Source organism: Centroberyx affinis, unplaced genomic scaffold (assembly GCF_046629955.1).
Source record: "Centroberyx affinis isolate AG114_WGS23_722 - 3 ecotype Tasmania unplaced genomic scaffold, CSIRO-AGI_Caff_v1 ptg002907l_1, whole genome shotgun sequence".
In the NCBI taxonomy this organism is placed as follows: domain Eukaryota; kingdom Metazoa; phylum Chordata; class Actinopteri; order Beryciformes; family Berycidae; genus Centroberyx; species Centroberyx affinis.
The window spans coordinates 1-13,835 of NW_027281031.1; the positions used below are offsets into that span (position 1 = coordinate 1).

Here is a 13,835-nt window from a genome sequence, read left to right on the forward strand (position 1 = left end):
GACAAACACACACAACCAGCACATTGGTTCTGATATGAAGGAGGAGCTACAGTGTTGTAGAGTGACTTCCATGTACAGTAAATGTATATTTTCTAAATATGCACAAATTACTGGTGACTTAGGAGACGTTCTTAAAAGCTTAATTTCAATTAGTATGCATAAAAAAAGACTGTATTAAATATTAGAATTCATTATTTCAAAGATGTACTGAGATAACAACAACGAAGGTAAAATAATGATCCAGTACATTTAGATTTGAGATGACACGACACTTGATGAAAAGTAAAACAACAACGCACTACATTTGAGATATGATACTGTTATATCACTGAGTTCTCTGACATCGATGATCCACCGTCCCGCTAAACAAGTTGATGGCTTGTTTCACATCTATGGGCCAAAAAGTTTATCCGTGTAAACTGAGGGGAAAAAAAACTCACGGCCCATAAGTTTCATATTACAGTAAAACTAGTTTGTTCGTATCTAAAAGCGTCCTGTACCAGACCGTCGCATTCTCGCTCTCTCACACACACACACACCAAACGGTAATAAAATGCATCTTGTCCCGCGCACACTCTCCATGTTGTGCGATAATGCAGTTGCCTCTGAGTGTTTGCTGTACCCTTCACCTCGGTCAGTTACACACACACACCTCTTTAGTACGACTGTTATAGAATATCAGTACAATATAGATAATATTGATATATGAGAGTTGTACCACACAGGCATATGACTACAGTACCATGTCTTTAGAGCTTGAAGATCCTTTACTCCTAGTGCACTCTGGGAGATGCAGTCTTTTATGAGTCTTTTTTTCTTTTTGGCTGATTCGCTTCAGGAACAGTATTAGGCCTCTCCAGGTGATGTAGTGTTCATTACTACAGTCAAATCTCCTCTCCTACTAGCTTCTCTGGCATAGTAGCATACAGTATATATATATATATATATACACACACACATATATATATATATATACACACACACATATATATATATATATATGTATAAGACTTTAAGACTTCAGTTTAGAAAAATAAAACAACAGGTAGGCTCAGAGAGCAAGAGAGGGAGGGACGCTGCTCTGGGTGGTGCGCAGGCGGAGGGAAGGGCGGCGGGGTCGACTTGTTGGGAGTGTTGGACTCATGTCTGCATGTCAAAAATAAGTCTTTTTGTGGCTCTCTCCAGATTAAGGCAGTCCAGGGGGAAGCTGAGTGAGGCAAGATCTGTGGGGTCTCTGCTGGCCCTATGTGCAAGGAATCATGGGTAGTGAGGGGCCAGGGCTAAAAGGGGATTTCTCTCTTCCACCTTCCACAACCCCCCTCCAATCCCTCCTCCTCTGGCCTGCATCGCACCCTCTTCGGCCGGCGCCCGTCACTCCCCTCTTCGACTCAGTTTCCCGTGTTAAGCAGTGAATCACGAGGTCACTTCCTCTCTTGTGGCGTGTTGGTGAAGAGGAGGCTGAACTTGCGGAGCTGCTCGCTGGCCGACAGGCTTTCCTCCTGCAGCCGCTGGTTGTTCTGCCTCAGGTTGGCCATCTCCGCTAGCAGCACGACCTTGTCCTTCTTCTCCTGGGGTGAGGAGGGAGAGAAGAGGAGGAAAGGAGGAGAAGAGAGGAGGGAGAAGCCGAAATGATTGGTCAGTTCAGTGTGACTGGATAATGGTTGGAACTTAATTCACAGTAAAAACAAAATCTAACTGAGGAAACTGAGGATTTCTTGTATAACTTCAACATACAAATCACTTATTTATTACAGTGTGACCCAGTAAAACTGTCTCAAAAAAGGATAAGAAGAGTCTCACTTTCTCCAGATCGGTGTTGAGCTGTTTCAGCATCACCTCCAGGTTGTGGAGTCGTCCCGACAAATCGTTGGGGACCTCATCACTGTAAACACACAACACACACTAGTTTGCATAGAGCCACTACACTAATAAAACACGTACACACCCACTGCTAAACAGGTCATGCTGGAGAAAGGAAAGACAGGTTCAACAGGTGCGAGCATGCCTGTGTGTGACTAAGAGGGTGAGGAGGAAAGTGCGGTTAATCAAGAGTGATTTGACTTTCTAAACATAAGCCCAGGAGTTTCAGTGATATCCTGTTGAAAATGGTAAACAGTTTTAAGTACCTTGGAACACAGACAATCACTTCTTGTTTTGATGAGAAATGTGATTTTATATACAAAAAGTGCAAGCAGCGGCTACACCTCATTAGGAAACTGCATGACCTGGGAGTTGATGCCAACAGCCATTAAAATTCTCTATAAGTGGTCTTTTGTTCCAAATGCAGTTACGAATTGTCACATCCTTGAGTAATCCTCATCTTTTTCTCTTTTGTGCTTTCACCTTATCTTTTTATTGTAAACACTCATGGAGTATATAATGCCTATGTTATACAATGCCTATCTGTTTTATTATAAGATGCCTATGTGATTTATGTCTTTTATGTGTTTTTAGAGGCCAGAGGAAAATATCCACGTGGATAATAAAGTTACTAATTTAATCTAATCCACTCTAGCTGCTCGCTGGCAGACAGAGCAACACCACCCTATCTGGGAACACAGAAACTGGCACAACAAGTTAAACATCTCTCCATTTACTCTAGCAAGAACACACAGGGGAATACGAGACCCAGGTCACAATTCAAATGGTGACAGTACTGTGAATTACCACTGGGTGGCAGTATTGACAAAGTTTATAACAGGACAGGACAGAGGCAGGTCTGAAAACAACACAACACGAGTATTGAGAGGAGTTGTTCCTAAAATCATCTTCAACTGCATGACTTTCCAATAAATATTAAACTGTTTATTTCCATGCCTCCTTTTGTGTGTCTTTTATGTAGCAGTGTGGTCGACTTACCCGCTGAAGGTTGGGGTGGTGCGCGGCGTCTGAGGAGTCTGGAATTGAACCGGACTGACGACCGGCCGCATGTCCTGACCTCCGACCTGTGGCTCGGTCAGAGAGAAGAGGGACACTGCTCTCTGCACTGTAAGAGAAACAGCAAACACAAAGTTACTTTGCTGCATAAATGTTTTTTTGTCAATCTAGTGTCCCTTGGGATACATCACACAATAACACCCCGCCACAAGTCGACCCGCTTGGCTTGGGCAGCAATTAAGGCCATGGATCAAGTGTTTAGCCGGCTTTGTGGCAGCGGGGGACACTAGGGACAGGAGAGGGACCCAGCAACGAAACAGAGGCTGGGAAGGAGAGAAGGGGATTGTCTGCTAGGCACTGAAGAACAACCAGATCCCTCTCTCTTTCCCAGGAGTGTCAGGTGACAGAGAGAGCTGGGGCATGGTGAGACTTATCAACCCCCAAAACCCACACAATGCATATCAGACCCTCTGGGGTTTGATTTTGCGTTGGTAAGCATCAAATCCCAACCAAATGTTGTGAAAGCTTGTAATTTTGCCCAAACACTCACCACAATATATCTGCATAAAATAGTCATAACGTGGTGCTTTTAATTTTGGCCAATCACTAGACTTTCCGGCATGAAATGGTCCAATAAAACCATACGTCAAAGTGATATACAGGTGTGTGTGTGTGCACAGGTGTGTGTGTGTAATGCAGTTTGAGAATACATCTCAAACTGCATTGCAAAGTTTGAGAATGGCTGCTGCTGATTCAAGTATTTTTTGCTCTAAAAGTGACAAGAAAAATCCACAAAATCCTGGAGGGAGTGGTAAGATATTACATTTGGGATCCAACAATGAGCCTGAGCTGTGCACATTCATTTCTCCTAAAGTGTCTCCAGCGCCTCACCTTCGTAGGCTTTAGCAGCGTTGACCAGGCTGGACCACTCCAGTCCGCAGGCGGTGTCCGGCAGCGGCATCAGCCCGGGGTCCAGCCTGCGCAGGGGGGGAACCTTGTCCCGCACCTCCGTCAGGGACAGCTCAGACGCAGACAGAGGGACTGGGAGAGCAGAGTGGAGAAGGGGTGCAGTGAGTAAGCCTGTGCATAAAATGAACTCATCCAAAAAAATACAGGTCATAGTAGTTAAGTAAGCTACAAATAATTGTAGGGCTTGAATAATTACATTTTAAATCTTGATAGTAGGGGTGCTAATGCTGGCAGGACTGGGACTGCTGAAAAAACATCTGCTTAGCTCATTGGTGTTCATTCCCGTAAGAATGAAACTTGGCAGCTAATACGCTCAACACAGGTTTCCTCAAGGAATCAATTTTGGCAGCAAAACACTCAACACAGTTTTCAAAAGCTTGTTCCACCATGCCTGAAACCATACAAACAGCAGCAGTGCACTTTACAGCTCACCCTTCTTGTTCTGCATGTGGCTGGCGTGGTTGGCGGAGACGGCGTGTCGGCGTGTGGGCAGGGTGCAGGTGAACAGCAGGTCGGTGGGGGTGGTCGGATTCTCAGAGTTGGCAAAGCTGGCGTCCCTGCGCCCGCTGCACAGTGACTCATCTGAGAAGGTGCGCTGCAAGGTGCGTCTGGGAGACTGGTGTGAGAGACGAGTGGGGTTAGAGCTGTGTGTGTGTGTGTGTGTGTGTGTGTGTGTGTGTGTTCATGAAAGGCTGGTGACTTAAGTCTAAAGTATTAGTGTGCAAATGTGTGCATGCATTCCTCACCGGATCTCTCTGTGGCGTCTCTCCGGGGTTGTCCATGATGATCAGTTTCTTCAGGTCGTCTTCGATGGTGCTCTTGTATGTTCGTCGTGGAGAGCGCAGGTCCCTCAGTGATGCTCGGAGCCGCGGCTGTCCGAACACGTTCTTTGAATTCACATCCACCTGCCTGGAGACACAACACATGAGCACCAAGGAGAAATCTTCATCTGTTCTGGTTCTGGTTCCTCTGTTTCCCCATATTAACCCATACCATTTACTACTTCAGCCTATTTATAGGACAGTATTTTAGTTATCAGTTAGTGAGTTTTCTGTTTATATCTGTGTTGGTATTCCATGATTACAAATAGTTACTATTATAAAACTGCAATGACCTGTTACATCATGGCCGATGTTCCTATCTTGTACAGGAAGGAGCTGGAGTTGAATAGCCAATTATCTTAATTTGGGATCAACCTTTCCTTGTATCCATTGCAAAGGCAGAATGAGCAAACTCACCCCATTTCAAGATTTATGCTAAAAGATTTTCACAATCTCATTGACAAAATAGCAGGTAACTGAAAAAGAATTAAGTCTCTGCAGAGTGTTTTAGATGCACTTTGAAAGTCTACTCTTTAAATCAATTTCATTTCAAGATTTCTGATAAAAAAAAGGATGCTTGATGAAGGTCCTTGACCAAGACATGGCCTCAGAATAAATAAAGTTTTTGATGTGCAAGTGCAGATAGTGTGCGGGTGTTTTCTGTATTTTTCGGACAAGATTTCTAATAAAGCAATGAACAGAACTGACATTGTCAGTTATAGATGTAAGATCACTGCTCACCACTGGTGGAGACCAGAAACTAAACAGGGCGAGGGCAGTACTGAATCAAAGTTGAAAATTGTATGCTCCCAATCTCCAACTTACTTCTTGCTGCTGCTGTCAGAGCTGGATATTGTGGTTGTGTTTGAATGTGATGGGCCGTTGTCTTCCTGTTGCCAGGCAGCCTGTCTGCTCTTTCCATAGAAGGCCTTGGGGGCGGAGCTGGACAGAGGGGTGGAGCTTAGATGAGCTGAAGTGGGTGTGGTCGTGGAGGCTCGGACAGGCCGGGCTTTCTCCGCTGTGGGAGTCTTGTAACCCTGGGGTGTGTAGCAGGCCCTGAGGACGGACAGGACAAGTATGGGATTAATGAATCAAGACAAAGATGATGATGAAGTAGAAAGACAAAATGGAAGTGTGCTGACTCAACCACGGGAAGTTAATTGCGTTTGGCTAACACAGATGAGGTGGTGTCTTTTGAAGCATTACAGACTTACAATCAATAACATATCTACTAGGTGTGCATAATTAGATGGAAGACAGCCTTTGCATTGTAATGCGTTCTGGTATCATGCAGATATTTGTCATGCTAAGATTAACCTCTCTGGTCTGCCTCTTCATTTCATCAAGCATTGAAGACAGAAGTATGTAATAAAATTCCAGGTGCTTTTGTATATCTAGCAAATACACTATCAAACAGCAGATACAGTATCAAATATTGACAACTGAGGTAAACAGAAGAAGAGTCATGAACCTCACTACCACCACCATCTATCCATTCATTTATCTCCCTTGCCATGCGACACACTACACAAAGCAGAACAGCTGAAATTTCTGTTATGCACTGACCCAATTTTTCTCCACTGCCAGTCTAGCTACAAAGCTAACATAACTATTCTATTAAAACATCTGAATTATTCAGCTGACTACCAGTTTATCACACAAAAGCTATTAAGACCATCCAATAATAGAAAATATCTCAAAGGCTTGTACATCTGCCTGATCCTGAACCAAAACAAATTATAGATCTTTCAACACTTTCTATCAAACTGCGCACAATACCTGTGATGAAGCATCCGTGTCCTAAAGCAGTCCTGTTTTTTTCTGTCTGCATTATATTGTACAGTGATAGTCCTGCCCCAATACATCCCAGACACAGACTGGAGCATTAGAGGTGAAGACACTCAGGGTCAAAACACTGAATCCTTTAATCCAACACAGTGTGGTCGAACCCTGCGTGCATTTGTGTTTAGTGCCTATATGCATTTATAATAGGGGGATGGGAGTAATGAGTCCATCAGCATGATGATCTGTATATTCCACAAGGATTTAACTGATGATTACGACTGCTGGTCTACTAATGTACAACATCAGCTTTACATCCTTTAAAGATACAGTACAATAAGGACATCATTTCCCAATCTCATGTCCGCCTTCCCCAACAACAGATTTGTAGTGTAAAATATGGTGGAGCAGCCAGTCGTAAGACTGAAACACTTTGAGTTGGCCGTTTTTCTCCTCGGCAGGTCAGTGCAATTTATGTTATCTAAGATTTCTTATCTGGACTATTGCTATCAGGGAAGCTCTACTAACTAGACCTAATATTTCATTTCTATTACTCAGAACCAGGCTGTGCAGAGCTGTGCAGGACTGAGCCTGCTAAAGGCAAAGCTCAGTTGGTTTGTTATGTACTCCCATTATATACAGGCCTAACCAGGCAGCTTTATTGAGACCAGCTTGCTGTTAGAGTGTGTCGGAGTCAGCGAGTCGGAGTCAGTCTCTCACCTGGGTTTAAAACCATCTGATTTATCAGCACTGGAGCCAGGAGGCGGGAACGTCCTGGTCCGGTATCCTTTGTTCTGATTGGCTGAGGCTGGTATGACGGGTGACGACTCTCGTCTCCTTGCCTCTCCCCCGCTGCTCCTTCCCACAGACAGTTCCTGGAGGCCACTGTAAGTTGCAGAGCAGTGCATGGGCTTGTGTGATTGGCTGTTGGACATGTTTCCGTGGCGATTGTGATTGTAGTGGGTCGGGGCGTCAATGCCGCTGTCGCTTGACCCCCCCTTGTTGAGAAGTTCAGGGTCAGGTTCGGCCGGGTCGCCAAGGCAACCACCGCTGCCGCCGCCTCCTCTCTCTCCTCCAGCTCCGTCGAACCAGCGCTCGTCACTGTGGCTGCTGGAGGCGTTACTGGACAGAGTGTTGCTGCTGGAGTGGCTGGAGTACTGAGTCTCACCCTGCAGAGAGAACAAACAGCAAGAGAGACAATGAAGGAGAGAGGAAGATCCAGGAGGGAGAGGCAAGGTGAGGAGCGCTGTGTATAGTTATGTGAAAGAAATTAAAATATCAGAAATGTAACTGCTGGGCATTGGCCTGGCCTAGGAGAGGTTACAGATGATGTAAAGCTGAGTCTGACCTTTGAGTGTCTGTTTGGAGAGTCTTTCCCCGGGACGTCCTGTCTGGCTGGTCTCCTCTGCCCCCCTCCTCCACCCAGCCCCCGAGACGATGACACTGGGACATGCCAAAGTGGTTCTGGACAGAAAACACACACAGACACACACAGGATTAAAGCAAATTACACTGGACCTCCATGGCTGGCAAAGAGGATTAAATACTTATAGCACATTTAAACACTGACCCCCCTCATGCACAAAATCACAGCCAGCAACCTCTACTGTGCAACAAACAAGCTCAGACTCCATAGAAAAATCTTAGATATAGTTGGCAACACATCTGTTAAACTTTAATACAATGCAGCATATAAACAAACTGTTGCACATCTATCAGTTTGTAAGAATGAGGCTCCAGTTTTAATATCGATGTACCTGTTTTGCAGCGCTCCATGGTGCTGTCCTGGCTGGTGAAGCCAGAGGAAGACTCTCCGCTGGAGGTGATGTCCAGACTGAGGTGGGGCTCGTAGGGCAGCAGGGGGCGCTGTCCTGTTCCATACCTATACAGACAGACACAGCATAGGAGGAGGGGGGCCATGTGATTAATGAACACACACGCACAGTATCAGCTGCAATGACGCACAGGAACACAGGGAGGATTAAGTTAAAGCAAACTCAAAACACACATATGCGCACACACTGCTAATGTCAAATGTTTGGATTTGATTGAGTACAGGAGATTTTCCTGTTTCTGTTGTTTTTCTTCTGCTTCCTAACGACCGTTGGCTAAAACACGTTACTCAGGTCGGGCGGGATGTTATCAGCCCCCACACAGTCAGGAAGAGCCACCCACACAACAGATCCTTCCTCTAGAGAGTGTGTGTTCATACATGTCTAACTAAGGACCTCTACTCTACATTATTCAGCCCATCTCATGAACCAATATAATCCCCCTCTAGTATACAAAACAGTTGTTATGCGTAACATGTTAAATCAAGATCAAAGGAGTGACAGAGGGGAGCTCAGAGAACAAAAGACCACACACACACACACACACACACACACCTGTCAGGTGATGGCTTGTAGCGTACGAAGGGGCCTGGTGTGATCCCCGGCGGCCCCATGGTGGAAAGGCCCACCAGACCAGAGGAGGGGGAGGAGAAGCTGGCCGAGGGGTTCCTGTAGGGCAGCACTCTGTCGCCCCCCGCAGGAGACAGGCTGTAGTGGTTCTCTGGGTAACTCACTGGCCTGGGGGACAGCACAGACCGCGGTTAACCAAAAGAAACAACAAATGGACCACAGACAGCGGGACATGGGTACGGTTGTCAGTCACTGGATGTGGCTGGTAAGAATCAGGAACATGAGAAACCAGAGCTGTTTATCCAAATTTAATAAGAAACAAAGCCGCAACAACAACAATCCAGTTACAACCAGCCAGGATTTGATTCCAATTACTAACTTTGGGTTTGGGCATCGCGGCCAATTAGAAGTAACATGTCTGTACTTACCAATTATGCTGAGAAACACAAAAGGCTAAGAAATAACACAGTAACCCCAAATTCTATGTGTAACCTACTGAGATCGTAATGACTTCAGCACGGTTGCCTTGAGTCTCACCTCTTGGAGTTGAGGTGCTGCGGCTCCCTGTAGGGGACAGGCACCAGCGCCTTGTGTGAGCGGGGCAGCGGAGGAGGTGGGGGGCCCATGGGGGTCCAGCGCTGTGGGTTGGGGGCGCTGTGGAGCCCTGGGGGAATGGGTGGGCTATCCCATCGCCAGGCCGGGGGGCGAGGGGAGGGCCGGTAGCCTGCCGCCAAAGGCTCAGGTTCCGGCTTCTGCTCCATGGTCTTCATCTCATACTCCTCTGTGCAGCCCCTGGAGAAAGGAGAGAGAAAGGCCTGTTGGTAAAAAGAACTGAAAAAGAACTGCACCGATAAGAGGCTAAATGTAAGTGCTTGGCATCGGTGAAGTGAGCCGATGCCAAGATACCATATATACCATCTGATACTGTAGGATGTGCATGCTCTTGCACAGGCTGGAGCCTGGTGTGTTTCAACTGTTTTAAAACACCAAAATGTCAGCGATTCGGGAGATTTTACAGTGAAGGAAGTCACTAAATGTGCAGAATCCAAGGTTTGTAACCTAACAACCTAATCAACTACCTTTAAAGCCAGCATGGGAAGGTATATGAAACATTTCAGTTGGCTACTCTACAGCAAACACTGATCTGGTTATTTAATATTGTCTTGTTGAAGGGGTTGCATGGTTAGTACACATAATGTGAAGAACTCATATCAGTACTCAGTATTGGCAAGTACTCAAAATAAATTGACTCCTACTCAGTCTGAAAAAAAAATGGTATCAGTGCACCCCTAGTAAAAAGATAACACAAATATAACCAGAAACCCAGTGAATCAATTCCTCTGGTAATACCTGACACTTAGATGCCCCCCCTTTCCGCTCTCTTCCACACACCCTTGATCCATAGTTTGTTATTCAGCTCTTCTCAGTTAAAAGCACCGATGAGAAGCAGTAGTGTCTTCTCTGAAGAGCTGAACTGCAGCTGAACCTGAACTGTGCTTGCCACTGAGTTCAATGTGTGAAAACTGCTCAGTACTCTTTCTTCAGTATCGTTCCTATCACCATCCTCTAAAAACACACATCGTGCGTGCCGATACACACAAGCTTAAACGCAGAGCAGATACTTAAGCCAGCTCACTAATGAGCTCCCCTGAAACCTAAGGAAGGAGAAACAGAGGAAAGGAAATAGATTATTGGAACATCAGGACTCCATTGTGCCTACTGTGAGACGGAGGTCAAGTGTGTGTGTGTGTGTGTGTGTGTGTGTGTGTGTGTGTGTGTGTGTGTGCACCAGCAATGACCCAGTTATCACTTAAGGATGAACTTGGAGACAAATGCACAGTGATAACCCTCTAATCTCATCAAAGAGATTCTCACTGAAGGTCTTACAGTATGTGTATGTGTGTGTGTGTGTGCCAAGGTCGCAGTCAATTCTCTCTCAGTTCAATCCAGAAAGTATTTTCTTTCTTTTCTATACTCACAAGACTGAAAATGAATGCATTGTTTGCACTTCAAAATCAATGAAAAGAGAGTGAATAGGCCCCAACCCTGGTGTAAGTGTATGTGTGTGTATGTGTGTCTATGTGTGTGTGCATGCTACACTCTCAACCATGTAAACCACTATAGCTAGCATCCTGTCAGACTACAAAATTAAAAACCAGTGAGGAAAACAGCCATGAGGATGAAGATGAGCTGGCATTTATGCTCATCAATTATGGAAGCAGACACAGCGCCCTCCTGGGGGTCGGTCATCTTTATTTATCGACTCAGGACACCAACAGATACTCAACTCCTAACCTCAGGAAAACATGACAGACAAAAACCTCAGCCTCTGGCTGAAACACCACATCCAGTAAATATATCTTTTACATATCATCATTATTTCATGCTGAAAGTCTATTACCGGAGGTTAGGAGGCATCAAATATGCATAGAGGTATGTATTTAAGACAAAGCAATCTGTCTAAATGCCGAGAGGAAGAGAGAGAGAAAGAGATGAGAAAAGAGGGGAACAGTGACGGTGGGAAATCAGAGTTAAAGGGAAGAGTTAAAGGGAAGGAAGGGCTGTCAAGTCAAACAGAAATTCATAGTGAAGTGAAGCAAGCAAACAAACACAAGACAGCAAAGGATGAAATAAGAGAGATGGGGAGACAAGAGGAGAAACAGAGGCGGATTGTTAAATCTGTGTGTGTGTGTGTGTGTGATCTGTCCCTTAATATTTGACCTGGATTAATCCAAGTGCCTGGCCACACTAAGCCCTCGATTCTGCTATAGGAATACAAACACAACGCCATATGAAAACCGCAGAGAAAGGTAAACAGAACAAAGGGACACACACACAAATATAGTCTACCAAAAAAAGTAAAGACAATCTATAATGCGTGCGCACACACACACAGACACATACCTACGTGGGTGGGACATCAACCACCAACGTCTATAACTCCATCAACGCCCATACTCAATCACATAAAAGTGGGAGTATGTGCTCTGACCTCGCACCGAACACACACACACACACACACACACACACACACACAAAGAGAGAGTACCAACCTTGGAGAAAGCAAAGCCTCTGTTCACATGGAGAGGTTCTTCCATTGTAATGGCTGAGGTGACACAGCTGGAGCTCAACACAAACACACACACAAACTCACACACACTGTCACACACACATATAGAGCCACACACTCTTTAACACACCGACATCATCAATCACACCCTTCTCTCCGCTGTATCCATCTATCTTTTTCGCTTTTGCACAGAGGCAGAATCAGAATGAGAGAAAAGCAGGAAAAGAGACATCCAACTCCCCTCTCTCTTTCTCTCGCTCTCTCTCTCTCTCTCTTTCTCTCGCTCTCTCTCGTCCACCCACTTCGCCTCTCACTCTAGGTAGTGTTTGAACACGTCCTCCTCACCAAGCGCCTCTGTGCCTCTCCAGCTGAATACACACCCATGCCTTTCTCTTCTTTCTTGCTCTCTCCCTCTTTCGGTCTTTTTTCATTCGCGCAGGGCGTGCATTTTTAATTAATCGCTTCCAGTTATTTATTTATTTTTGTCTCTTTCTGCAGATTCCAGGCCTTAATCTCATGCAATCTGTTTGCCTGGCACACCACAGAGAGTGAGTGAGAGAGTCAGAGAGAGCGAGAGAGAGAGAGAGCGAGGGAGAGAGGGAGAGGGGTGAAAGGGAGAGAGAGAGAGAGAGAGAGAGAGAGAGAGAGAGAGAGAGAGAGAGAGAGAGAGAGAGCGAGGGAGAGAGGGAGAGGGGTGAAAGGGAGAGGGAGAGAGAGAGAGAGAAGGGAAAGAGTGAAATACAAGACTCTAATTATCAGCTTCTCCAATGCCACAGAGTGTGTGTGGGTGTGTGTGTTTGTGTATATTATAGTGTGTGTGTGTTGCATGTGTGAGTGTGTGTGTGTGTGTATCAAAGGGATTTAACTTGGTGTAATTAAACTGCCTCAAACATTAAAGAAATCTAACCACTATGCGATCACACAGCCAGCCACAATTACTGTATTTAGGAAACCCTGATAGTCAGGAACACACACACACACACACACACACACACACACACACAGCTGAAGTACAGTCACAGTGTCTGTGGTTATGCATTCACCTCTGTAACCGTTCTGTAACACCACATCAGTGTCTCATAAGGCCTCGTTATTCCGTTTTAGTCAAAGCCTTGTTTCTAGATGAAAGGCTAAAAAGGAACAACGGTGGGAAAAAGAAAAATCAGAAGGGGGCTGGGGAGCAAAGGAGAGAGAGAAAGAAAAGGACAGAAAGCTGAATGAGATAAGATATGGAGAAAGAGAGAGAGAGGTGAAGAATGACATTTTTGTTAATTCACATTAAACAAACGCTTCTTTCTTTCTTGTCTCCACGCCTCAAACCTCTTATTTCCTCTCTGTGGCTCATGGGGAATCGCACATGATTGAGCCACACATCCCTTTCTCTCTCTTTCGCTCGCTTCCCTCTCTTCACACACTCCCACACAAAATCCTCTCAGAACATTGGAGTCTGGCCACCATCTCACCCGTGCTTTTGTGCGTTTAGAGTGAGAGCGTCCTGTACTTGCTCTAGCTCGCTCCTCCTGTACTACTCGCTTCTGCCTTGTTTGCTGGCCGACGCTCAGCAACCTCCTGGTGCTTGAGCCCGCGTTGTCACCCACCGCCTCGACATCTGTGCTCACCACAGCCTCAAACGGCACCATAACCGTTTAGGAATTAATCATATAGTGTCAAAAGAAATCTAACACGCACACATAAACCCACACAGTCCCCAACACACCTGCGCGGCCCCCCCTCTTCGTAGGGAGGAATGATGACCACTTTGACCGTGACGGACGTCCTCAGCAGGTCAATCATCTGCTCGTGAGTCAGCGTCACCGCGGCGACCTTGCAGATCTCCACCAATCGGCTGCCCTGCCTCAGCCCCGCCTGCCAGGCGAAGCCGTATTCCTCCACCTGCAGTGACGCAAACGCAAC

General features: G+C 45.8%; 1 protein-coding gene across 1 annotated transcript in view; it reads right to left on the reverse strand.

Moving 5' to 3' along the window:
• Positions 1-45: 45 nt before the first annotated feature.
• The window catches only part of sipa1l3 (signal-induced proliferation-associated 1 like 3), a 35,595-nt gene continuing 21,805 nt past the window's right edge, over positions 46-13,835 (reverse strand). The window contains exons 11-23 of the mRNA XM_071536570.1: positions 13,639-13,814; positions 9,389-9,643; positions 8,837-9,019; positions 8,207-8,331; positions 7,798-7,913; positions 7,170-7,618; positions 5,493-5,723; positions 4,593-4,755; positions 4,279-4,462; positions 3,769-3,918; positions 2,860-2,986; positions 1,801-1,882; positions 46-1,568 (exon numbers count right to left, since the gene is read on the reverse strand). Coding sequence (XP_071392671.1) covers positions 1,422-1,568; positions 1,801-1,882; positions 2,860-2,986; positions 3,769-3,918; positions 4,279-4,462; positions 4,593-4,755; positions 5,493-5,723; positions 7,170-7,618; positions 7,798-7,913; positions 8,207-8,331; positions 8,837-9,019; positions 9,389-9,643; positions 13,639-13,814 — 2,388 coding nt within the window. The 3' untranslated portion in view covers positions 46-1,421. The remainder of the gene's footprint in view (positions 1,569-1,800; positions 1,883-2,859; positions 2,987-3,768; positions 3,919-4,278; positions 4,463-4,592; positions 4,756-5,492; positions 5,724-7,169; positions 7,619-7,797; positions 7,914-8,206; positions 8,332-8,836; positions 9,020-9,388; positions 9,644-13,638; positions 13,815-13,835) is intronic.